This window comes from Lissotriton vulgaris, chromosome 10 (genome assembly GCF_964263255.1).
Source record: "Lissotriton vulgaris chromosome 10, aLisVul1.2, whole genome shotgun sequence".
Classification (NCBI taxonomy): Eukaryota; Metazoa; Chordata; class Amphibia; order Caudata; family Salamandridae; genus Lissotriton; species Lissotriton vulgaris.
The window spans coordinates 928,276,422-928,300,579 of record NC_141698.1 but is presented as its reverse complement, the minus strand read 5'-3'; the positions used below and the strand labels follow the sequence as shown (position 1 = coordinate 928,300,579).

The following is a 24,158-nucleotide window of genomic DNA, read 5'->3' as shown; positions in this document are numbered from 1 at the left end:
CGCGGGAGAGCCAGACTTGACTTTGACCAGAAGTTTTAGAAATAAATCAGGGGAAATAGGGGGGAAGAGAGCGAAAGAGGAAGGGGGAGGAGGAAGGAGACAAGTGAGACGGGGTTGAGGCACAGATGGGATGTTGGCTTTAATCTTCACAATCTTGTCGATGAAGAAATCATTAAGTGAGGAACATAGGGACTGTGAGGGGACCAGACTAGGGGTGGAGCGATCAGAGGTGGCAAGATTGTGAACCAGGGAGAAGATTTCACGAGATTTGTTAGCAGAGAGAGCTACTCTCTCAGTGAAATATGCAGTTTTAGCCACTAGGATCGCTTTTTTATATTCGATGAGAAGTAGTTTATATTTGGCGAGCAAAGAGGGACAGTAATTCCGTCTCCAGTGGCGTTCCGACCGCCTACGGTCGAGTTTAAGCGTTTTAAGCTCTGGAGAAAACCATTTGCGCGCGTCGTAGGGGCGGACCGCCTTGATCTTTCTAAGCGGGGCAACTAGATCACACGAGGAAGATAGCCATGTGCCAATGGCGTTGACCTGGAATTCGAGAGGAAGATCAGTGAGGTCTGGGGCAGAGGAAGCCAAGGTAAGCGAGAGGGAATCAAGGTCGGTCTGATTCCAATTACGGGCTAGAATGTTTTTCATGACAAATGTTTATTTAATCTACATTTGGGCCGATACACGGCGGTTTTGCATGGTATGACTTTCCGAAAAAGGACATTCAGCTATGACTATATGTTAAAGTATAACACATTCTAAGATGGCGCTCATTATACGCATGACTGGTTAAGTCCTTTGTTTGTGGTAATGATTTTTGCAAACTTAGATAATGGTGCCGTACAGCGTTCTTTGGCGTGAACACTGACGAAGGGATTCTATTCCCGAAACATGTTTGTTCTGAAATAAACTTTCTGGTGAATTACTGCTGATGTACCCGAGAGTTCTGTTTTTCCTTCAACCCGGCTGGGTATCGTAAAGGAATTCGGAGCCTGCATATATATGTATATGTGCTGCACCCCTTAACCTCCGAGACGGCGAGAAAGAATGCTCAAACTCCTCTTGCGTGTGCGATAAGACTTTTATTTTCCTCTCAACTTTGTCATGACGCGTTCCAACTGGTAAAACGATGATATATATATATATATATATATATATATATATATATATATATATATATATATATATATATATATATATATATATATATATATATATATATATATATATATATATATATATATATATATATACACACACACACACAATGTATTTGTCAGGGGAGACCCCCCCCCCCCCCCCGAACTTACCTTAAAGGTGTGATAAAGACATAAGTTGTGAAAGCATATATCAAGGATATTAGTGTGTTTTTCATCCATTCAATGGGTAAGTGAATTCTACTGAGTTTTACATGGACTTAAATGAAGCTCATAAAGTTAGATCCTCACTGTTAGCCAGCCGTGTCTCCAATTATACATTATTTCAGATCTATTTATTGAGTGCTTCGGTGGAGTTGGGATATTAAGCAATCTCATGAAGGACTCTGCTGAACACATGCTTTTGACTCTTCAGTTGAGAATGACACTGCCATTTCTAATTGAACACGTTTTAGGTAATTGGAGTGCAAAGGAAATATGTTCCGAATTTTTCGAAGTAATCAAGAAGCTCGGAAGATTTCGCCCCCAGAAAAGGAAGCTGATGGGTTCGTTCTTCTGGGTAAACAACACTCTATACATTGCTCTGAAATAATATTTACTTTTTTGTAATATTGTCACTGTCTAATTTGCAAATTCTGCTATTTGATTGGATCCGTTTTTATTGTCCTAATTTGAAGAGAGAATGATTTAGTAGCTTTGTGTCGCATCAAAGGTCCATTGAACTTTAGCGTCGAGTAGCTCTTCAGATTCTTTGGCACTAGTTTATTTATTTTTATTGTTCAAGATTTATATCGCGTGAATGAGTTTTTCAGCGTATTTTATGGATGTAACCATTGTAGTTGTCTTTTATGGCAACATTTCCCATAGAGTGAAGTCCATATTCTGCAGAAAAGGAGGTTGAGCTCCAAATGTAGTTCAGAACCTACCTGATGTCTAAGTGATGAAGCCTTCTTTCTCCATGACATGAGTAGGACATTGGAAAACAGTAGTAAGTATCATCAGTTGGTTGAGCAGGAATTCATTTTATGCAGTGCATGCAAATTAGTACAACCTTTACCTCGCACCTCAACCCCCATATTTGCAGTCTGGTAGGCTGAGTAAAAATGGCAATTGAAAATACTTTAAATATGAATTTGAAGGCCTAGTGTATGCTATTAGCAAATATATCACTTGATTTAATGCAGAGATATAGGTGATTTCCTACATATAACATCTATACCTAGTACTACTAAATTTGGATTCTCAGTTCGCAGAGAGTAAGTTAATGAATCTGGTCCAATTTTAGTTGAGGGGTGAGGTGCCGGCTCTGGCAACTGCATAGTATTTTAAATTTAAAAATATGATCTGCAAGTTTATCCACAAGTCTTGAGAAGTTTCACTCGTGCCCTATCTGCTGCAATGTATAATAATTGATTATATTGTGGAACAATGTACTTGAATGTGTATACCTTGGTTATGACAAATTACGACACTACTTTTCAGAGGCAGATAAACACATGATGCTTATAGAGAATCGTAGCTGATAGATTGGCATTGGTTGAGAGCTTTAAGGTATACAATGAATTATAAACCCTACAGGCCCCCATTATTCTTTTCCTTATTGCGGCCGGTGAAGGGTTGGTGAACAGGTTTGTGCATTATGTTTGTAAATGTTTAAACCGTTACCACTTTGGCTGCTAGGAGGCCACTCAATTTAACTTCATTGTCATGACTTAATATTTTACAACACTGCTCACTCCTTCATGATTACTGGAGATATACAAGTGGCACCGATGGTCTGTTGTTACTCTAGCCCTACATATGGTCTACGGCCTCTCTCATCACTGATGTACACGGAGGTCTTCCAAGTGGCCGACTATTTCTCAAACCAGAGCCTGTTTTGGCACAAATGTAAGACACTAAAGAACTGCCTGAATACCAGCAAAAGAGTACAGTAGGTCTAGACCCAGGTGTTGATGTTATGATTGACAGATATTAAGTCTTGTAAAATATAATTGGGAACAGAGGATTCAGTGAGTATAATCTTTATGGCTGAAACGTGCAGTAATCATCAGATTGAACGTTTGAATCCAGCAGGACTGACACATCCTTCCCCAAAAAATTAATTGGGTACCATGACATTGGGTAATAGTAACATCTGTTATTTACAGTGCTTATTTCGACTGGGCAGTGTGGAATGAAGCGTTATGTAAGTATTATTACTACTACAATTTTTGTATGGGCTTCCTTGACCAAGGAGAGCAAGGAAGCCCTCTAAAATCAGAGTTAGACTGAAAACTCTTGAAAATACCACCAGAAGTAACTTGTAGCATCCTATGTAAGGGAAAGTTGTCAAGCTGATACATTTTCCACCTTAATATGAATAAAACATAGCCATGCAAAAAATAGAGTCAAAAGGCTGGCCAAACCAGGTACTTCTAGACCATAGTAAAGGTCCTCTCCTTAAAATATTTCCCCCTTGTGGAACTGTCATTACAGTTATGGGAGAACCTTGGATCGAGATTCTGAGTTCAGTTGAAAAGCCAGCATATTGAATATTTCCCACCTTCACATTTTGCGGAAAAAACCTCGGGAAATGTGAAGAAGAAAACATGAGGGAAAGTGGTGTTCAAACATTCATTTCTGTGTAATTACCACACCCTACGGTACAAGTACGGTAGGTACTAGTAATTACTTGGTGCAAGATATGTAACACAAGGATTGCCTTAATTGGAATGAGGGGCTAAGCGTGAGATCCCCCGCTTCTAGGCCAATAATCATATTTTCTCAAAATATGTAGTTGCACAAATAATTCTTCTTTTCAACTTTAAAATGTTGCCCCAAAGCATTGAGTCAGTTTTGAATTATAACGGATTTTACTGTCAGCACCATTGTTGGAATGAGATAATGATGAACCATATTATTACTATTTCTTTGTTTTATTAAGCAGTTTAAAAAGAAAGAAAAATATTTGGCTGCTATATGAAGTGTATCACTTTTTCATTATTAGGTGTGATTGTCATTTTTATGTCTGGTGAAACAGTGCACTTTAGCCCACGCCCTTCAAACCATAGGCCTCCTTTCGTCAGCCCTCTTCCGCCATTGGGTAGCTATGTTGTCAATCAAATGTACAAGTGTGACCTTTACCTCAAGATAGCCTCCTCTCTGGCTCCCCAAGCACATCCACAACCCGCCTCCTTTCTCATCGTGCTGCTGGGTCGCTGCTAATTAATGATTGGTGTATATATATATATATATATATATATATATATATATATATATATATATATATATATATATATATATATATATCCACGCTCCACTTGCACCTGCCTGTCGCACTCATATATATATTTATATTTACAGTTGTTTTCTGTATTATCAGTTCTGTAACTATCACATCAATATCAAATCTCTTTTCAGTAAACCTTATTTCTGGTAGGCAGGGCATGTACAGGTCACGATATTGTAATACGCTTCTCGTGCCATCTTCTTTGTTTTCTCGAAAGTTATCCATCGGTCTGGTGCTCTTGAAATGGTTGCTGTTGGACACTGAGTGACAGAAGTGGTCGAAGTGGGAGGGATCGGCAGGGCAGGGCGTGCCCCTACTTATTTCATTCAGAGGATTCCGTCCCCCTACTTTTTCATTTTGAAAATGCATCCCAGGACGGAAGAAATCACCATCGCCTATAAATAAAACTCGGTGTTCGTGACTGGCGGGGCGGCAGAGAAGTGACCGGACTCTGTCTTTTCCTTCTTGCCCAGAGAAGACAAAGACAAAGTCCACATCTGTGTGGTGAGGTGGACTCGGGAACACTTGAGTGCCGATTGGCAACGGCAGGCCTAGCACGGGGGCAGGAGCGCGCAAGCGAGAGTAATCAGACCACCACTGTACTCTCGACGGAAGTGACGTGCCACGAGCGGCCGCCTTCCTTTTATTAATTCCCCGCAGGCCACGCCTGGCTTGCAATGTAGGGGTGCATGAACGGCGGCCACTAGACCGCCAACTATTACATCCCTATCCAACTCAGTTCTTTTGTTGTCATTTGTTCTTAAAATATTTACAACAATTCTCATACATTATTCAGTCCAAACACATGACGTGGTACTTGCGTGATTCTCAACTGGCGAGCCCCAGGTCTTCAGCAAGCATAGTCTCTCAACCTTTGACTCGGATGGGGGTTTGGCCTCAGGCCGTATCTTCGGGTGCCTGTACGCTCTCCCAACCCGCTCCGGCCAGAGTCATTGGAACAAACCTCGTGTTCTGGTGAGGGGCTTACTTGCCGACTCACCAGCCCGTCCTCCAGGCGCCTCAGTAGCCGTGGGACTTGGGTGGTCGCTGGCAGTCTCTGGGCGTTGTTCTGGTGGGACTTCCTTAAACCACAAGATGTTTCTGGACACTTCTCCTCTCCTCTCCGTGCCGTTATCATGGTTGGCAGTGATGGTCCAGGTGCCCGGGTCGTAGTTTGTTTGGAATTTTCCTCCCTGTCGTCGGTACCTCAGGACGACTGTCGCCCCATGGTTAAGTCTCCTTTGAGTGGCGCGGCGTCTGACATTCGCATCTTGGTTATGTCGCGCTCTCCGCTCCTGTTCTTCCTCAACATTCATTTGAGGTGGTGACCATCCCGGGCAGGTGGGGAGTAGGTCACGACGGGGACCGTGGAGCATGAGGGCCCACGGGCTCTGCTGACTCGTACAGTGAGAGGTGCTTCGGTATTCTCTCGGAAATTCGTGGAGTCTCTGTTCTGAGTTTACTTGTTCCATGACTGCTATGTGCAACATCTTGTTCTGAGTTCGCATGAAACCTTCAACGTCCCCGTTGGAGTGGAGCCACTGAGGAGTGATACAGCGATGTGATATGCCTCGATGTTGGAGGAATGTAGCAAACTCGGCCCCTTGAAACGGGGGACCATCGTCACTGCGTACTTCCTAAGGGAAACCAAACATGGCGAAGACTTTCTCTAGTGCTGGTCCGACATGGTCTACGATGACAAGAGTGTGTTTTCCTCCTGGGAAGCTTCCAAAGTCTACGCTTATTTTGGACCATGGGACGGTGCATGCTTCGTCAGTGATAATCGGGAGGGGCCTCTCCGGGCCACTTGTTAGTTAGCACAATGAGCACCGTCGGACGTATTCCTCTACCATGTCTTCAAGCTCTGGAAACCAGACCTTTTCTCGCATCCGTGCCTTCATCTTGGTTATGCCCTGGTGTCCTCCGTGGGCTAGTTGGACAGCCCAGTTCTTGAGGCTCTGCGGGATGACTAGCCGGGGACTTCTCAGCAGGATGCCATCGCTGGTGGCACTCAGTTCATGACAGACTTGCCACATTTTCGTTAGGATTTTTGATCTTCCGGGGTCCATGAGTTGGACTGGCGGAGGTAGTTTGTCCACGAGCCTTCCTGCACGGCGCTTAGAGTCTTGGTATAGACGGCATCGGTGTCAGCCGCTTCTCTTACTTCGTCTAGGGACTTGCTCTGGGGGCATGACGCTAGGGCTATCAATTGGGCATATTCTTCGACGTCCTCGCCTTCTCCTTGTCTCCCGGACTGAACTGGGTGTCTTGAGAGAAAATCCGCCGGGACTTGCTGGCGAACTCTAGAGCAGCCCACTGGCCTGGTTTACGCTCTTGAGCCAGTACTGCACCGAGGCCTACTGGGCTTGCATCGACCAATATTTCTGTCCGTTTTGCGGGATCAAAGTATGCTAGCGTGGCTTCCCCTAAGAGGGCATCTTTTATACCTTGGAAGGCTTCTTCTTCTTTTGGGCCCCAGTGCCAGGTTGCGTCGGCTTTCGTGAGTGCCCGTAGCGGCTTGTGGCCGGGTGGCCAGGCCAGGTATAAATCGCCCAAAGTATGTGGCCATTCCCAGGAAGCTCCGCACTTCCGTCGGTGTCGTTGGTGCGGGGGTGTCCTTGATGGCTTGCGACTTCCTCAGGTCTACCTGTATGCCTTCCTGATTGAACACTTAGCCGAAAAATTCAAGGGAGGGCTGGAAGAACTGGCACTTGTCCTTGTGTAAAGTGGCTCCATATTCGCTGAGGCGTGTCGCGGAGATGTTTGTGGTGCTCTGCGGCTGTTGCTGAGTGGATGAGGATGTCATCGCTCACTTTTAGTACTCCCAGCAAACCTGATAATAGCTCTTGTACTGTGTTTTGGAACACCTCGGCTGCCGATGATATCCCATAGTTCAACCGCTTGTACCTCCTGAGTCCTAGGTGGGTGCTGAACGTGGTGATGAATCTGCTCTCTTCTGACAGGGATAGTTGGTGATACCCTGCGTTCAGGTCAATTTTCGAAAACCTTTTGGATCCGTTGACATCCGCAATGAGGTCATCCATTGTTGGTGTTATGTGGCGTTCCCTCTTAATCACTTTATTGGGCAGCCGCATGTCGATACACAGGCGTATGGCTTCTGGCTATTTGGGATTTTCCGCGATGACCATCGGGGATACCCATGGTGTCGGCCCTGATACTTTTTCAATGACTCCTTGTTCCTCCAAGGTTTCCAGCTCCTTCTCAACTAGCGGTCGCAGGTGAAAAGGGACTCTCCTGTGTCGCAGGGCGACTGGGGCGACCGACTTATCAATGTGTAGCTTGATGGGGTCACACTTGATGCACCTGAGGCCTTGGAACAACTCTGGGAACTGCCCAAGGAACTCTTCCACCTGGTACGTCCGGATTTGTCGAGCAAAGGCAATCGGCTTCAGATCTTCAGCAGTGTGGCTGCTCAGGAGGTTATCTGCTTACCTGTCGATGACGTGGATTGTGGCCATCATCTCGAAATCGTCTGCCTTGATAGGTATCGAGATTTTTCCTTTCAGTGGCAACGGCGTGTTTGCCCCATATGCGTAGATTCTGGTATTGGAGGGTACTACAGGAGGGTGAGGTCGTAGGCTTCGGTATTGTTGTAGGCCCATGACATCACCGTCGCTCCTGTGTCGATGACCGCTTTCACCTCGGTTCCCGCGACTTGTACTATGCACGTGGATTGTGGTCGTCGGCGTTGCTTGAATTTCCTGGCGAAAGACACAATGTACACCTCTTCTTCGTCGTCCTCCGTGGAATCCTCTATAGTCGGTAGGTGTTTCGCAGGTGTTCTCTGTGCGTGGTTGGGAGGCGCAGTGTCTGCCACCGACAGCTGTCGAACAAATCGCGTTGGGGGCTTCTGTCCTCGAAATTCTCGGTTTCTGTTGCGCCTTCTAAAGACCGATGCAAAGTGATTAGGTATTCCGCAATTGGTGGAGGTCTTCCCTTGGGCAGGACAGTCTTTTGCCGCATGTGGTTTGTGGCCACAGTAACCGCACCTTGATCTGGAGGCGTCTCCTTTTGGTCCCCTGAACGTGTCTCCTCTGGGCTTGGTCCTTTCCGCATCAGCTTGTTCTGTCTTGATGGAGACTGGCTTTGCATGGGGTTTGGTTAGGGCTTGATCCATTTCGTTTGCCCTAGCCGCGGACAGGTCGTGCGATATGGCTAGTATCAGTATGTCCTCCAGTGTGATCCTTGGTTTGCGCAGTATGAGCCCTCGTAGGGTCTTATCGCAGCACCCCTGGATTAGTTGTCTTCTCATTTCTTTTGGCTGGTCTTTGTCGGTGCACGTGCTGGCAAGCACCCGGAGTCGTGCATAGAACATGTCCATAGATTCTCCTTCCTTCTGGCGGGCTTGTCCGAGCTTGAATACTTCGAAATCCGGGTTCAGTTGTGGATCAAAATGGCCATTTAGTGCCGTCACTGCCGCATCGTAGTCATTATTCACCCCCGTGTTGGGAAGGTGCTTGAAAAGCTTAAAAATCTCATCACCTGCGTAGTGGAGTAGCAGGGATCTTTTTACCATTTCATCCGTTTCCCTGGTCGCGACAAAGTAGTTGTTGAGGCGTTTGTTCCATATTCTCCAACGAGTGGAGGCTGATGCGGGATCTTCTAGCTCGCTGTAGCGTTATTGTCATCTCCCATGGTGCTTGGCGGAGATGGTTTATGACTGTGTGTAGGCCGGTGGCGCGCCACGTGCACAGTCTGGGTCTAAAAGAAGATGGCGCGGGGTCACACATGGTGCACTATCTTGCTTCCCCCTTTTTCTTGGGCCTTCTGTGGTTCGGTGCCCCTCTACCTCATTACTTGATTTGCGCCTCCTCTTGCTTCCTTTAGTGGCTTGGATATGCCAGTGATTGGTCCCTCTTGGGCTGTGGCAAAACGTTCAGGCAGCCAGAAACAGCCACTGTGCACTCTTCTTTTGTCTTTTCAGACCCTTGGATTAGCCAATGCTTTATTATGCAATTCTGCCGTGTTGAAGGCAGGACGCATGGGCGGCAGGGAAACAGCCGGGCCTGGAGCAGCTCGCTTCTGCCGCCAGGGCCTGGAGCTCTAATTCTCGGCAGGGCGTGTCCTGGACCCACGGCATGGTCTGCGCTCGTCTGTGCGGGGCATATGGAGGCCCCGTAGGTTCCTTCGGTGCTTCTCGCACCGGGCCGCTGCAGACGCTGAGGATGGGCGGGGTGTGGACACCGCCTGTGCACTGCAGCGACGATACGCTTGTGAGGCGGCCGCTGCACAGGGCAAAATGCGGTGAGGTGCGATCGAGCGCTGGGCCCCCTCCGCTCGTCGCCAGTGTGGTGGGGTGGACTCGGGAACACTTGAGTGCCGCTTGGCAACGGCAGGCCTAGCGTGGGGGCAGGAGCGCACAAGCGAGAGTAATCAGACCACTACTGTACTCTCGTCGGAAGTGACGTGCCACGAGCGGCCACCTTCCTTTTATTAATTCCCCGCAGGCCACGCCTGGCCTGCAGATGTAGGGGTGCATGAACGCCGCCACTAGACTGCCAACTATTACACTCTGGTCTACACCTTCAGCTGCTCCCCCCCCCCACTCTTCCCTTCTTCCCTTTCTTTCTGTTTAGCAGTTCTTCTCTTTAAAAAAACGTGACTTCAAGAAGGGGTTCTCACTCTTTCCTCTCCTTTCTTTTATTTGCTTCCCTGTGAAATGGATCCAAAAAAGAAAAACTCTTTTGCAGGAAATGTCGTATTTTTCTGACATTTTAATTCCAAAGTGCAGCATCGGTAATACCAAGGTTAAAAATATGAAAAATAACTAAATAAAGTAAGACAGAGTGGTAGTAAAGTGGCTAGATTGATTTCATTCACACCCAAACACATTAGCGCCACTTTTACAGAGTTTGCCTGTGAAGAGCTATTTTTGTTTTCTTGTCTTTGTTTTTCCTTGGCTTGCAACTAGTGCAGTAAAACTGAAGATACTGCAATGTGTGGATTGGAAAACCAAATGCGTACTGCGGCTCTGCGTCCAGGGATGTGGTCTTTTTACCATACTACGTACCTTTTGTAAGGGTATAAGCAGTGGACATTGAAATGGGTCAATTGAGTGCCCTGTAGTCATGTTCTTTACCTTTCAAGCCAAAGCACTCACTGATTTCTGAATAGTGAGTGTAAAAGCGATAAGGTAAACCTGTTGTTCTTGCTTACATTTTACATGGTTTGCTAAATTTTGCATTCCATATGATAGATTTTTCCAGGATCTTGTTACTTTTTATTTTGTAGGTCGCATATTTCTCTTGTCTAGTGCATAATTTAAATTGAGCCACATCCAGGTGTTTTATAGCTTGTTGTAGATGAAGGCATTGTGAGTCTTTCTTAGTGGGGCAGTAGGGTGTTCAGTGGGGGAGAGGATGTGGCACTATGGCCAGAGCTGCTGAATTTGGAACTGGGGAACCAGGTTCAGCCTTAATAACCAGTCCACCAGACCACTCTCTTGAGAGAGCACAATCCCATGCTAGACCTTAGAAGGCTTCACAAGACCTTAGAAGCCCTCGTGTCTTAGCACCCGCAGGTGGGCTAGAGCATGACCAGTGTAGATTAACCTTCAAGGCTTGTACACCACCATACATACTGAAGTTCACCTCCAGTCTTGCGGGCAGACCTATGCAGCAGCACACCCTAAAACAATAGTGCCTCTGTCACTGAGTTCACAGGACCGTTGAGAAGGGCCACCTTTAGGGCAGTGCAGCTGGTGTGACTGCACCGGGTGCTGGCTTTGGGTGGAGGCATTATGTTTGCAAGTATATTACGGTTTTAAAAGCGCTTGCTGCCTCCTTCCTGGCCTCCAGCAATTTTCGGCAACAATAAAAATGTCCTGATGACTCTGGTGATTAATGTTCTTCCTCGTGAGAGAGATCGGAATTTTGTCTAGTGGAAGTTTTGACTCATTGAAAGGTAGCTCAGAGGGTTAATGTGCCTGCAGCAAAGAACATGCACCATGCAGATCACAAAGTGCACATAATGTACATTGGTCAGTGGGCTACTGCTTTTATCAGAGAGACTTGTTTGTTACTTGCAGTTTATAAGTTAAAATCCAAACATAGAACAGTGAGCTATTAACTGTCATCTAAGAGCCACATAGAAACTGCAAGGTACAAATTATAGCATTATGTTTTTCGCCCAGTCTTTGATTATCCTAATGTTGCAAAAAGTGTTCTTTTGGACAGAAATCAATTCTGATTATTACAGAGAACCCCCAACCTATACAGTGTTTTACACACATATTGATTGTCTCTGTGTAATGTGTGTGATGTAAAGTGCTCTGACACGCTACAATGGTATGAATGGCGCTGTAAATCAAATTAAATGCATCTGAGAGAGTGTGGTTATGGAGACTTGAGAGGCACTATTAAAGGGTGGAGTAAGGGAATCCATGGCAGAGGTGGTCATTGGAGGGCACTAACAAACATTAATGCACAGGGTTCCACCAGTGCTAAGGCCACCCCTGCCCTTGAGGCCAGACTACCTCACCTAAAGGTACCTCAATTTGCCTTGTTTCAGAAGTATAGCTGCAACTCACCAGGAATTGGCAATGCAGGATTTATGCGCACACCAAACTAAGTTCGCAAACTTCACAGTTTCTTTACTTCATTCACAAACACTTTTAGCATGTGCTGCCTGCTGTGGGGCCACTGGAATTAATTATGCAGCAAAGGAGGACAAAATTATGCCGCAGTGTTGACTAAATTATGCATTAAAAGAAAAGGCTGCAGCGTAATGCAGTATATTTTCTGATTTTTTTAATATTTTGACATGTGTTCACATGCTAACAGTCTCTGGAAAGATTGTGCCTTATTAGTACCAGTGTAACGTACAAATGCAGCAGTGAGAAAGGTGATCAGTCAACCTTTGCAATAGGCCATCCACTCCGCAGCAACACAAGTCACATTTTGTATTAACTTTTGATACGTTTCAGCTACAAACAAATTATTCGTTTAAATGGTCAGATCATGCAGCAGATATTGCATTATGAGGCAAATATGCAGTGTGTGCCATTTGACGGCGGCCACCAAATCCCTTTCATTAGAACAAGGCAAAACCTGGACACAGAAAACCCACACCAACTGCAACTCTGCCAATGTGATATATCTAATCACTTGTCCCTGCGAGCTACGATATATTGGGATGACAACAAGGAAAGTCGAACAGAGGATCTGTGAGCATAGAAGCAACATAAGATGCAGGAAATCCACAACCAAAATGAGTGACCATTTTTTACAGACCAACCATACCACGAACGACCTAAGGTGGACCATAATTGAGCAAATAAACGGAGGCACGAACATTTCTGACAGACTTTTTGAGAAAGAGCAGAGGTGGGTGTACTGCTTGGGTACCCACATCCACGGACTAAATGATGATATACCGTGGGCATCTATCCTCAAATAATTCATTCCTGCCCTTTGTCTATTTCCTTGGGACATTACCATATCTGCTGTCCTGCCTACATGTGTTCAACCACCTGGCACACCTTATGAGCCATACACAGTGGGAACACTTTCACACTCGGACTGTACTTATTCCACCTTTTAATGTCGCATGGTTAGCTCACATAATATGAAACCTCCCTCCCAAATGGGAATGTCAACCTTGGGGCACGACCTGTGGCCTATAGTGATAGTCTCTGGGTCTCTGCACCTTGTTGACATACGCGAAAGACCTCTTTGGTGCATGTGCTATGATGCAGACGCTGGCCCCAATTTTGAACTATATCACTTGTGCGGTACTTCTGACATAGGTTATATGCGGCTTACAGTGATTGTCTCTGCACACTGTTAACATACGCTTAAAAACCCCTTTTGGGCATGCGCTACGATCGAGACGTTTACACTCTATTACAGCGCTATATTTCAACTAGACTGCCTGTGCTGCACCCGTTGCACAGTGTTTATGGCCATACACCACTACTGCTCAACCCTTTCCGTCATTAGAAACCAAAGCGCAATTACTGAAACCTCTCCGCTTGTACTGTTGTCTCCCGCCACGGGATTCAATAAAGTTTTCATGGAACTGGATCGCGGTTAATCCGTGGCGCTCTAGTCTTCACAGAGCCGCCCTCCCATCCTCACGATAGCACGGCCATTGATTTGGCTCCTATCACGCACTCCCACACGGGCCCCGCCCATCCAGGAAACGCGAGCGTCCTCACTCTCGGTCCATATTAACTCGGCTCCAGCTTCAGCCCTGCATCCACGAGACCCGGTTACCGAGGGCAGACGCAGGTACCAAGCGGGTGCTAGATGCTGAGGGCGTAAGTGCTCACAAGGCGACGGAATCACTACCAGCGAAGTGCATTGCCTCCATGTTTTTTACCTCTTTGTAGTCTAATCCTTGTGTTCCCTTCCTCCCCTAGGGTGTGCCAATTGCATCACCACCCCCCTCCTGAGGTCTTTGGTGTGATAGCTTCACACCTGTCAAGTGAGAATTATTCTAAATCCTTTCAATTGTTATTTTATTTTTCTGGACTAAACAGGGTTCACTGGCCTTTGGCCGATTGATCCTTCTCCCGCTCCCACGCGCTATATTAAGTGCTTTTCCGGATATGTAGCGCTATCATTTCATGATCACCAATAGCTCACTGGCTACAGGCGCCCGCAGACACACACGCGCCTCGACTGGCGCTCTCTTGTGCCTATCGATAAGAGCATAGTTTGACGATTAAGACATTTTTGGTCTGCTGTATTCTATAGCAGACTTGCTCACACCCACAGGCGTGGCCCCGAATTTACCGCTAGTACCCCACGTGGGAATGTGTGGGTTGTATCACCAGAGCACAGAGTCACTATTGACAATTGACACGCCTCTGATCTAAGATATCTAATTGTTCGTATGTCTTTTCATGTGTGTTTGTCTCTTTTCCTTTCACAGGTGCATTTTAATTTTAATTTTTGTGTGGTCTCCAAAACTGCGAGAACCGACCATTTTGTTGCACTTCTTTTTGACAGTATTTTTATTTTTACTTTCATGTCCCTTGGTAGGGTGGGCCTTAGCGCGTCCATACCGCCGGGGTTTATTACACTATAGGTCCTGACGAATGCCAGATAAATTAACACCGACATTAGCAGAAACAGGTTGACCAGCACATAAATCTAGAGGAAACAAGCCGCTCAATTTATCTGGCTGAGTTTTCCCACAAATATTTTAACATGTCTTATTGATCAGGCAATAAAGAATTTTCTGATACAATTAAGGCATTTTTAATCTCACCACTTACACTTTCTCTAGTCACTTTCACAACCACTTAGCCACTCACGACTTCACATTACCCGCTCCGCAGTAAATCTGGCGTTGAAGCACACTGGGGTGGCACTCGGCCACTCCCAGTGGGGCCCGATGATGAAGCATGTCACCGACCAGGTCGGCGAGTGAGTGCTTTCTATAAACACCAAGAGGATGTTCCTACTTTCTTCTCTTTGTGCTCTGAAACCCGTCCTACCCGACGAGCTCTGAACACTCTTTTGTTAATGCAAATATGGCAGAGCCATAATTATATAAAAAGCATTTGCTAACTAGGATATTTTGACATTCATGTTTGAGCTGCTGTTGTGCAAAAAGGGATAAGTGCTGATGACAGAAACTCCATGGCTTGGAGACAAATGGCTTGTGCTTCCACATTTTATCGTATTTGGGACAATCTGGGAATGTATTTTAATATAAATAACTCATTATAACTATAAATAATCATGTGTATTCATTCGTTGATTAACCTGTTCGGTGATGCGGACGACCCCCGGTCGTCCCACGTGGCGGTGGGCGTGGGTGGAGGACGGCCAGGGGCCGTCAGAACCAGGCCCACTGATTAAAATGCCCTCACTGCTGCGGAATTCGCACTGCGGTCAACAGGTTAAACTGGGCAGTGAAATGCCAAACAGATACTAAAAATTGGGATGTTTACGCATTCTGGCGACACCTCTGGCTCAGCCCATTGATTCAATCCTTGGGTTATTCCCGCCCTCTGATTCTCCACCCACAGTTCCCCTACTTTTTTCCCCCACTTCGACCACTGCAGACACACACACCCATACCCTTGGAGAGAGTGAAAGAGGGTGGCTTAGGCGGGGCCCTCGATAGCACCATTTGTTTTCTTTCCAAGGTAGCCACGTCGGGGCCTAGTTGCTCGCCACCCCACAACGTACAATAAAGGTTGAGCCATTTGAATAATGATCGGACTACTTCCAGAAGAAACTGTTTGCTCTATATGTGATTGGAAACTAGCAAATTATTTTATGTTTTCAAAATCACCGAGCCCTGTTATCCACACAGGCCTGTTTGTTTATGACATGGTTATAACGGGGGCTACTTTCCACAGCAAACGACAAAACGTGGTTGTACATGGTACATAAAATGCACGGCGAAGCAATGTGTGTGGGTGGCTCCCAGAATCCATTAGAGGCATCCTGTATAATTTATGTCCGTACTTCTACCAACAAAGTGGATGTAATCTGAATGTCATAGTGTGGGTGTACATTTAATCTCTCTGTCGTTCAGCACAGTAAAGTAGTTCAGACTCACTCACGCAGAAGCCCTGTACTGCAAAGCTTTTTAAATAGGTCAGTGTGCAAGCTGTCGAAGTCAGCCTGTTTTTTTCCAACCTTCTGTGTTTTTTTTTTTAAAGAGATGCCCAGCCCCAGAGAGATATTTTGTTCATGTATAGCGCAGTACAGTAGCGTTTGACTGTTTGGAAATATTAACCATATTGTATTTAGTTTACATCAGAAGAATACATTGTAAACCTTAGAATACCTGTTTTGGATTCTAAAAAGAGTAATGGCAGCTGTTCCGATTTCGAGAAAAAGAGCTCCAGGGGATACATACGCTGGTAGAAAAACAAGCTGCAGTTCTGTGTTGGGCCACGGGGAGCTGTAGGAGTTCTGGCTCGTGTTAAACATCGTACACAGAAACGAACTGTTGTCGTTAAGGTTGGGTTTTAATATCTTGGAGGCATAATCACTGTTCAACTTAAAGCTGGATTTAAAGATCAGATGTTTAAATCACTAAGCCAGGTGACAGTTCAGAATGTAGAAAAGTAGTGTCAAAAAACAGGCTGGCACTTATCAAGAGCTTTTGGTTTGGTTCTTATTTTTAATGCAGTTTTGTCTTTATTGACTTGCATTGTCCCTGAAATGGAAACAAGACATTCTGTCCGAATGTAATAACCTACTCCCCAAATCGCCGTGCCACGGTAGTATCCTTGAGTCTGGATGAATGAAAGATGTAAACAAGGTATTGACTTATCGAGCCTCCGCTTTCTGCTACTTCTATGACTTAGACAAGCTTCTTGTTTGAACGTTAAGTGTAAATCGTTTTTTATCATTATTATTTCGCAACAGGAATCAGCATGGCAATCGCTAGGTAGTTATAACACACGTGGTGAATGACAAAGAAGGCCTGAGAATAGAACTCCAAAACAGGGTATCAAACAAGCAACCCGCAGAAAATCTCCAAGGCTCTAAAACTTTACACTTCAAGGGAACCCACCTTCACTAAATCCACACTCCTGCCCCCCCACAAGGAGCTCATTACCTCTTCACCCCTTTATCTGCCCTATCACACCACCTGCCCCTTATCAGAAACACAAATATCTTCACTCTTAGCTTGCCCTGCAACACTCAATCAAGGAAAGCCCAGGTTTAGTGTGAACACCTATCTTTGCCTCTAATGATCCACTCTGATGAGGACTAGTAAGGGCAAAAGCTTGCTTTTTTCCACACTTGCTACTCCCCAATGCACTGCGTGGAGCCACTTTCCTGGCTGGCCACTGTGCCTTGTCTTGTTCCGCATGTACTCATCTCCCTGTCCACCCAGAGATCAAGTGTCATCAGCTGCCTGACACTCACTACATGGGGTGTACCACAATTACATTGCCTCCACTGCTGCCGGTCTTCGACTCCATTCAAGCATGGCCCTTCATTTAAGTATGTGGAGGGAGCAGGTGCACCTCTGTATCTTTGCCAACTAAGTCAAATTGTATAGTCCACCCACACAAGTGCTTCACCATCGCTACCTTAGTCGGCGAGTCTGTGCCTTCAAACACCCCCAGTTTTGCAAGAGAACGACAGAGCTCGAATTCAGGACAGCCGTTCAAGCCGTCTTATTATATCAGGATAGTGGGAATAGCTTACTCCAAAGCCTCACAGACTTCACATTGGTCCCTTTTCAGGGCATCCTACATGATTCAGCAGGCCTTACTGAGATCCTGAAGAAATATTACCACATTAGCACCTCACTGTGTGAATTCTACTGGCTCCTCCTGTCCACCTGCACCATCTTCAAAACAGCTATGTTGTTTACAATGCCATCCCGACCAGCAACCTCCGCATATCTGGCTGACCAGCTCTTCATCTCAGGTGGGTCCCGCCACACCTCCCGCCCAGACACCATCACTCTAGGAATTGCTCTACTTTCATAGGGCTGCCAAAGACATAGATGTCTCTTGATGGATCTCAAAGGGACTCAACTATATTGGTGACTTACTTTTTAACAATAGGATTGATACATTGGCTAAAACGGAGCCTTCTCTTGACATATATAGGGGTAGTTTTTGCTAAACAACATAGTTTTCAAGCCCTCAGTAGAAACGTGGCTCTCCTTTATGCAGGCTTTTCTATGTCCAATGTCTACCATAGCAGACCTGGCTACTAATAGCAAAGCTATACTGCTTTGTACAGAGCGCTCTGAAGCGGCACAGGGACAAAGCCCCTCTTAATACATACCAAATGGACATGGTACTGTAGTCAGGAAATTGCCTGTAAGCAATGGGACACTATGTTTAGCTACATAAAGCTCCCCACAAACAATGTCAGGTTCTGTGTTATGCAATTAACCTCCACCTATCCTAAACGAACCAATTCAACCCTACATAAAATAGATCCACCTGGAAGCAGACTGTGTACCACGTGCAGGCCCGTGGTGAAATTCCCCTGTAAGTGTCTAAATTGTCTCACTTGTAGGAGTGTGATGGTTTGTAGTTGTGTTGGTGCTGTTATTGCAAGCGCTTGCACGGCCAGTGGATGGTGTAAGGTGCAGTGTGCTCGTGATGTGGGCCCTGCAACTGATATGGATGTATGATGTAACAACGCGGACTTTTACTCCGCATACTGTTACAACGCAGTTTTTACAACGCGGGTCATGTAACAACGCAGGTATTTACAACGCATTTTTTTACAACGCAGGTACCTTTACAACGCGGACCATTACAACGTAAGTATTGGTAAGTATATATTAATTAGAATAATATAATAGTAACTTAATTTTAAAAGTATAATTTAATGTAATTTTAAATAATTTAATTTCCGTAAATTAATTTTAATGTAAATAAATGTTACTTTATTTTTACCCTGTACCCCTGTACCCCAAAAACTCAAAACTGACCCACAACCCCAAAAATAATGCAAAGTAATTTAATTTAATTTATTTGCTAATAAATAATTTAAATTATAATTGAATTTAATTTATTTTTACCCTTTACCCTAAAACCCAAAACTGACCCTGAACCCTAAAAATACCCCTTTACCCTAAAACCCAAAACTGACCCTGAACCCTAAAAATACCCCTTTACCCTAAAACCCAAAACTGACCCTGAACCCTAAAAATACCCCTTTACCCCAAAACCCAAAACTGACCCTGAACCCTAAAAATACCCCTTTACCCCAAACCCCAAAACTGACCCTGAACCCTAAAAATACCCCTTTACCCTAAAACCCAAAACTGTCCCTGAACCCTAAAAATACCCCTTTACCCTAAAACCCAAAACTGACCCTGAACCCTAAAAATACCCCTTTACCCCAAAACCCAAAACTGACCCTGAACCCTAAAAATACCCCTTTACCCCAAAACCCAAAACTGACCCTGAACCCTAAAAATACCCCTTTACCCTAAAACCCAAAACTGACCCTGAACCCTAAAAATACCCCTTTACCCTAAAACCCAAAACTGACCCTGAACCCTAAAAATACCCCTTTACCCTAAAACCCAAAACTGACCCTGAACCCTAAAAATACCCCTTTACCCCTTTACCCCAAAACCCAAAACTGACCCTGAACCCTAAAAATACCCCTTTACCCTAAAACCCAAAACTGACCCTGAACCCTAAAAATACCCCTTTACCCTAAAACCCAAAACTGACCCTGAACCCTAAAAATACCCCTTTACCCTAAAACCCAAAACTGACCCTGAACCCTAAAAATACCCCTTAACCCTAAAACCCAAAACTGACCCTAACCCCTAAAAATACCCCTTAACCCCAAACATATAACATTTAAAATATAACCATATACTTACCAATACTTACGTTGTAATGGTATGCGTTGTAAGGGTACCTGCGTTGTAAAAAAATGCGTTTTAAAAACATGAGTTGTAACAGTATCCGCGTTGTAATGGATGCGTTGTAAAAGTAGTGCGTTGTAAAAAATGCGTTGAAACAGGTGCACACCAACTGATATATATATATATATATATATATATAACAGCTTCCTCCTCAGCTCGCTCTGCGCTCGCAGACACCGCCTCCACGCCAGCAAAGAATGAGGACCGGACCAGCAAGTCAGCAAGATGGTGATTTATTGATTAAAACAGAACCAGCGACGCGTTTCGGGCGGAAAGCCCTTGATCACGCTGTATATATATTTTTTTTTTTTCAAATGAACCACTACTGCATAAACTAATACCTTCCTCCCTCAAAATGACTTCAAGTTGGCTGTGCAAGCACTCGTGATCCCCCAACTGGAAAATGGAAGCGCTACTCTCTCAAGCCTGCCTAGAGCCGCAACCTCCCCTTTTAAGGGCCTCAGACAACTTGGGGCAAGATTCATCACTGGGCCAAAAAGGTTCAATCACATCTACCCTGACCTGGAATCCCTCAACTGGCTCCCTCTTGAAGCAAGGATTCAACTACAAATTGCATGCATGACGCACAAAGCTCTGCATTTCAACACCCCAAGTTATCTTGCCAACATGCTGGGGCAGTCTGGAGCCTCTAGATCCTCTAGAAGTGCCAGCACCTTTCTGCTAAAGCCACAACTTTTCAACAGGAAGAAAACCTACAACAGAGCTTTCTCTGGCATTGCCCCCAGAATCTGGAACTCTCCCCCTCCTGAAATAAGTCAGACTCCCTCCACTACCTCCTTCAAGAAAAAAATCAAACTCCTGTTAATGAACACATTCTTGGTATAGATAATCAGAATTCTGCCTCTTGAGCTTATTGTTCTCCGATCCCGTATGTACTTTTACTATGCTTAAAGACTTGTATGTCATTGCCTCATTTACTTGTTAAGCGCCCTGATCCCTGCAAGGGTCACGTTCTCGCTATATAAAACTTTTCAAATAAATGCATACGGGAAGAAATGACTGGCCCTAAAGGACCCAGGGCCTTGCTTTGCACTGATCCTCCTAAACCTCCTAAGGTGTTCAACACAATGGACCTCAACATTCTCCTTCATTTGCTAGGGTTGCTGAGCAAATCAGACACAAGATCTGAAACTATGATCCTCCATCTCGGAGTCTACTAACTTCTCATGAAGCATACTACTAATGCAAGTGCTGTCACTTGGGCTCCTCAGTGCATTGATGGTCATCCGTGCAACTGTCACTAACTACCACAATATTGCCTTTAACATGCTTGGTGTTGACATACAGATCCACATCAGAATATCTGAGAATACAGGAATTGTTGAACTGTACTGGAGTGCCTCACTGGATTGAGTTTCAATTGCTATGGTGAAGTGGATCCAAGAGTATGAACGTGATGCTTTGATCTGGGGATTCCATGATGATGTTGCTGCTGTTTGTCGCCAGTTGTGTCTGCATGCTAACGTTCATCCATGACTCTGATCTGTATTTGTCACACATGTCGTTAGTGTGATCAGGAATGTGCGTTTCCCATGTCCTACTCCCCTCGGGGCTACTCCATCAAGGGGTACCTTACCTCAAATCGGTCCTTACAGTGTTTGTGTCCTGGATTGACTATTGTAATGGTGTCTGTAGACGACTCAACTTGAAAGGGCACAAAGTTATGGGACTCATTTCATGAAAGGACCGAAGAAAAACCAGTCCTAACACACTAGCCTGATGCCTCTATGCTAGTTCCTAGTGAAGCAGGGGATTTAATTTAAAACACTCTGCCTGATGCAGAAGGCCCTTGCAGGCCTAAGTCTATTCTTTGAAAACTCATGCTCACATACTGTCCACCCAGTCACCTAATGCTGGCCTCCTAAAATATACCCTAGCTCTGTTTTAGAGATTATAAATGGCTTCAGGGTTGAATTGGGAAAGAACTCAAAAGGCTCAGACTTCCTCGAGCAAGGCTTCATAAAATGTTGGCCACTTTCATTTTACGCTAAGTTCACCATCTAGTACCTACATAGTAACATAGTACTTGGCATATCTACTTGCTTTTTTTGTTTGTTTTACAGTCCAATATGAGTGGCTTCATTCCCATCTTGCACCAGTATTGGACGGCCATAAGAGTGATACGAAGTGGTAGTGTGCTGAAAGGAAAAATATTTTGCCATTGGTCATAGAAAAAGGCAGTTGAAGTTCATGCTACTCATTTGGAGAGTTCTATTTTTCGTTTTCCATCAAAGCATAGTCTCCTGCGTCCAGAAGGACGTAGAGTAAGGAACTTATCTAGTTTGGCAGCTACCCATTGTAACCTGGGAGCATGTGGCTCCATTCTGTATATTGTTGGTGACACCATGAACTAAGCTACTGGCTAAAAGAACTTGCTCACAAGAGGGGCCATTCAGCAGCAGATTCTATAGGTAATAATGGAGGAAGGACTGCATGTGTACTGGCCAAGAAAAGCGTGCAAACATTTTTGGCCATCTGCTGCCAATGCAGAAACCATTTTGAAGACCTCCAGCAGAGGATTTTATTTTACTGCAGCTGAAGATCTGAAACTGATGCATGCTGTTTGACCTTTGCCTGCTCCTTCTCAATCTGTTCCTGTCATGCTAGCTCAGCTTCAGCCCACCTTTACTCCAGCTCCCCTGTACTGTTGTGTACTTTAGTAGGCCTATACTTCAGCCTCCCAGACCTTCTTTTCTGTCTGCCTTTTCTCCATTTGGGCTTCTAAAACTCACTTTTCTGTGTATGCTTTGCCTGTACCTTTGCTTTGCCCTTTTACCCTTCCAAGTCTTCTCTAGTTAATATTTTCTGGTTTGCTGAGTTCCTGGCCTCTAACTAATCCCTGGTGACTTCCAAAGTAACTAATATGTCGTTTTGCTCCGTCCTACTACTACTTCAGCCAAAACAGCATGTCTATAACTTGCTGTATCTGTCAGAGTTTCTTTCAGCACAAATAGTGGCTATCTCAGTCTACGGTGATGTTTGTTTATGTATGTGCTGCAACGTAACTATTGTTAAAAAAAAAACCTGGTCTTGGTTTCGGAACTTGCTATTGCCTGTATCATCAGGGACCTTGGTGATACACGGAGCCTTCAGTAAAGAGCAACATAAGGAGCTGGGGACTGCTAGATGCTCCTGGTAATGTGGTGCTGTGAACAGCCGTCTGCAGGTCGGACCTCTTTTGGTTTCTTAGAAATTTATTGTTCAGGTGCCCAGTTCTCTTGAGTTTAGTGTAGCCAGCTAAGTTAATATGGGGCATTACCAAAGGAAATCTGTGAATGTATTATATGCTACGTTGTAAGTAAATATCGTGCTGTTGTTTTGTAAAAATGTTATTATCAAAAAAAAAAAAAAGGTGCCCAGTTCTCAAGGGGTGAATCGTTCTGAAGTGTATGTGTGGTTTTAGACAAAAAATCACCCTCTTCAAAGGAAATGTTACTTCCGATCTCGGACCTCTGCTAGGATCTCACCGCCTAACAAACTATGCACTGTTATATTTATTTATTTAAGAAGTTTTATATAGCACTAGCTCCACGCGGGGGTATCAAAGTGCTTTACATTTGCATACAATTTTTTAGGGAAAGAAACAGAACAGTTGATATCAAATGAAGCCTTTATACATGGTGGACTAAAAGAGTCAATTGAGCAATACAGACAATAACAGTATAACAGTGCATAAGGGTAGGTTCAGACCCGGAATAACGCAGGAGAGATTAAGTATGTGAGGGAGGGGAAAAGTTAGGATGGGAAGTAGGGTGGAGGGGGTCAGGATGGTAAAGCGTGAGGAGCGAGGGGGGAAAGAGGAAGTGTTTAAGGGAGGAGGGGTGGGTAGAACAGGTATGGTAGGAGAGGGATTAAGTACCCCAATATTTGTTGAGCAGGTGTATTTTAAGGCCTTTTTTGAAACTGGTATAGGAAGGGGTACATCGTAGATCTTTAAGGAGGGCATTCCAAATGCTGGGGGCCTTTCCAGAGAAAGAGGGTGACTGAGAGGCTTTTTTTTAACAGCGGGGGACGAGAAAAAGAGAGTTTGTGCTTCTCAACGTCCGAGCGCAGCCTGCTTTAGTGATTTTGTTGGGTAAGTTACGACTTTGGTGTAACTCTACAAGGTATTCTTTCCCGCCCACAAGTGAACTTGGTTTAATGCACCAACGATGAATGTGAACAGCAGGTTATTGTAGCCCCGCGAAACACTATTTAATAAATTATTGAAAAATAGATGTTGCTTTTGGGTTACTAACAATCCCCTAAAGGGATCCGGACCACCGTGGTAACAATAACAAACCTTATTTTGTCATTCACACTACCAAACACATACTGTACTAAGACGAATGAACACTTTTGCGTAAAAGTAT

General features: G+C 44.8%; 1 protein-coding gene across 8 annotated transcripts in view; it reads left to right on the top strand.

The window, feature by feature from the left end:
- Positions 1-24,158, top strand: part of UMAD1 (UBAP1-MVB12-associated (UMA) domain containing 1) — a 73,563-nt gene that overhangs the window by 23,607 nt on the left and 25,798 nt on the right. For all 8 annotated transcript variants that reach the window (XM_086941919.1, XM_086941916.1, XM_086941920.1 and 5 more), the window contains one exon: positions 1,616-1,719. In XM_086941919.1, coding sequence (XP_086798045.1) covers positions 1,638-1,719 — 82 coding nt within the window. In that variant the 5' untranslated portion in view covers positions 1,616-1,637. The remainder of the gene's footprint in view (positions 1-1,615; positions 1,720-24,158) is intronic.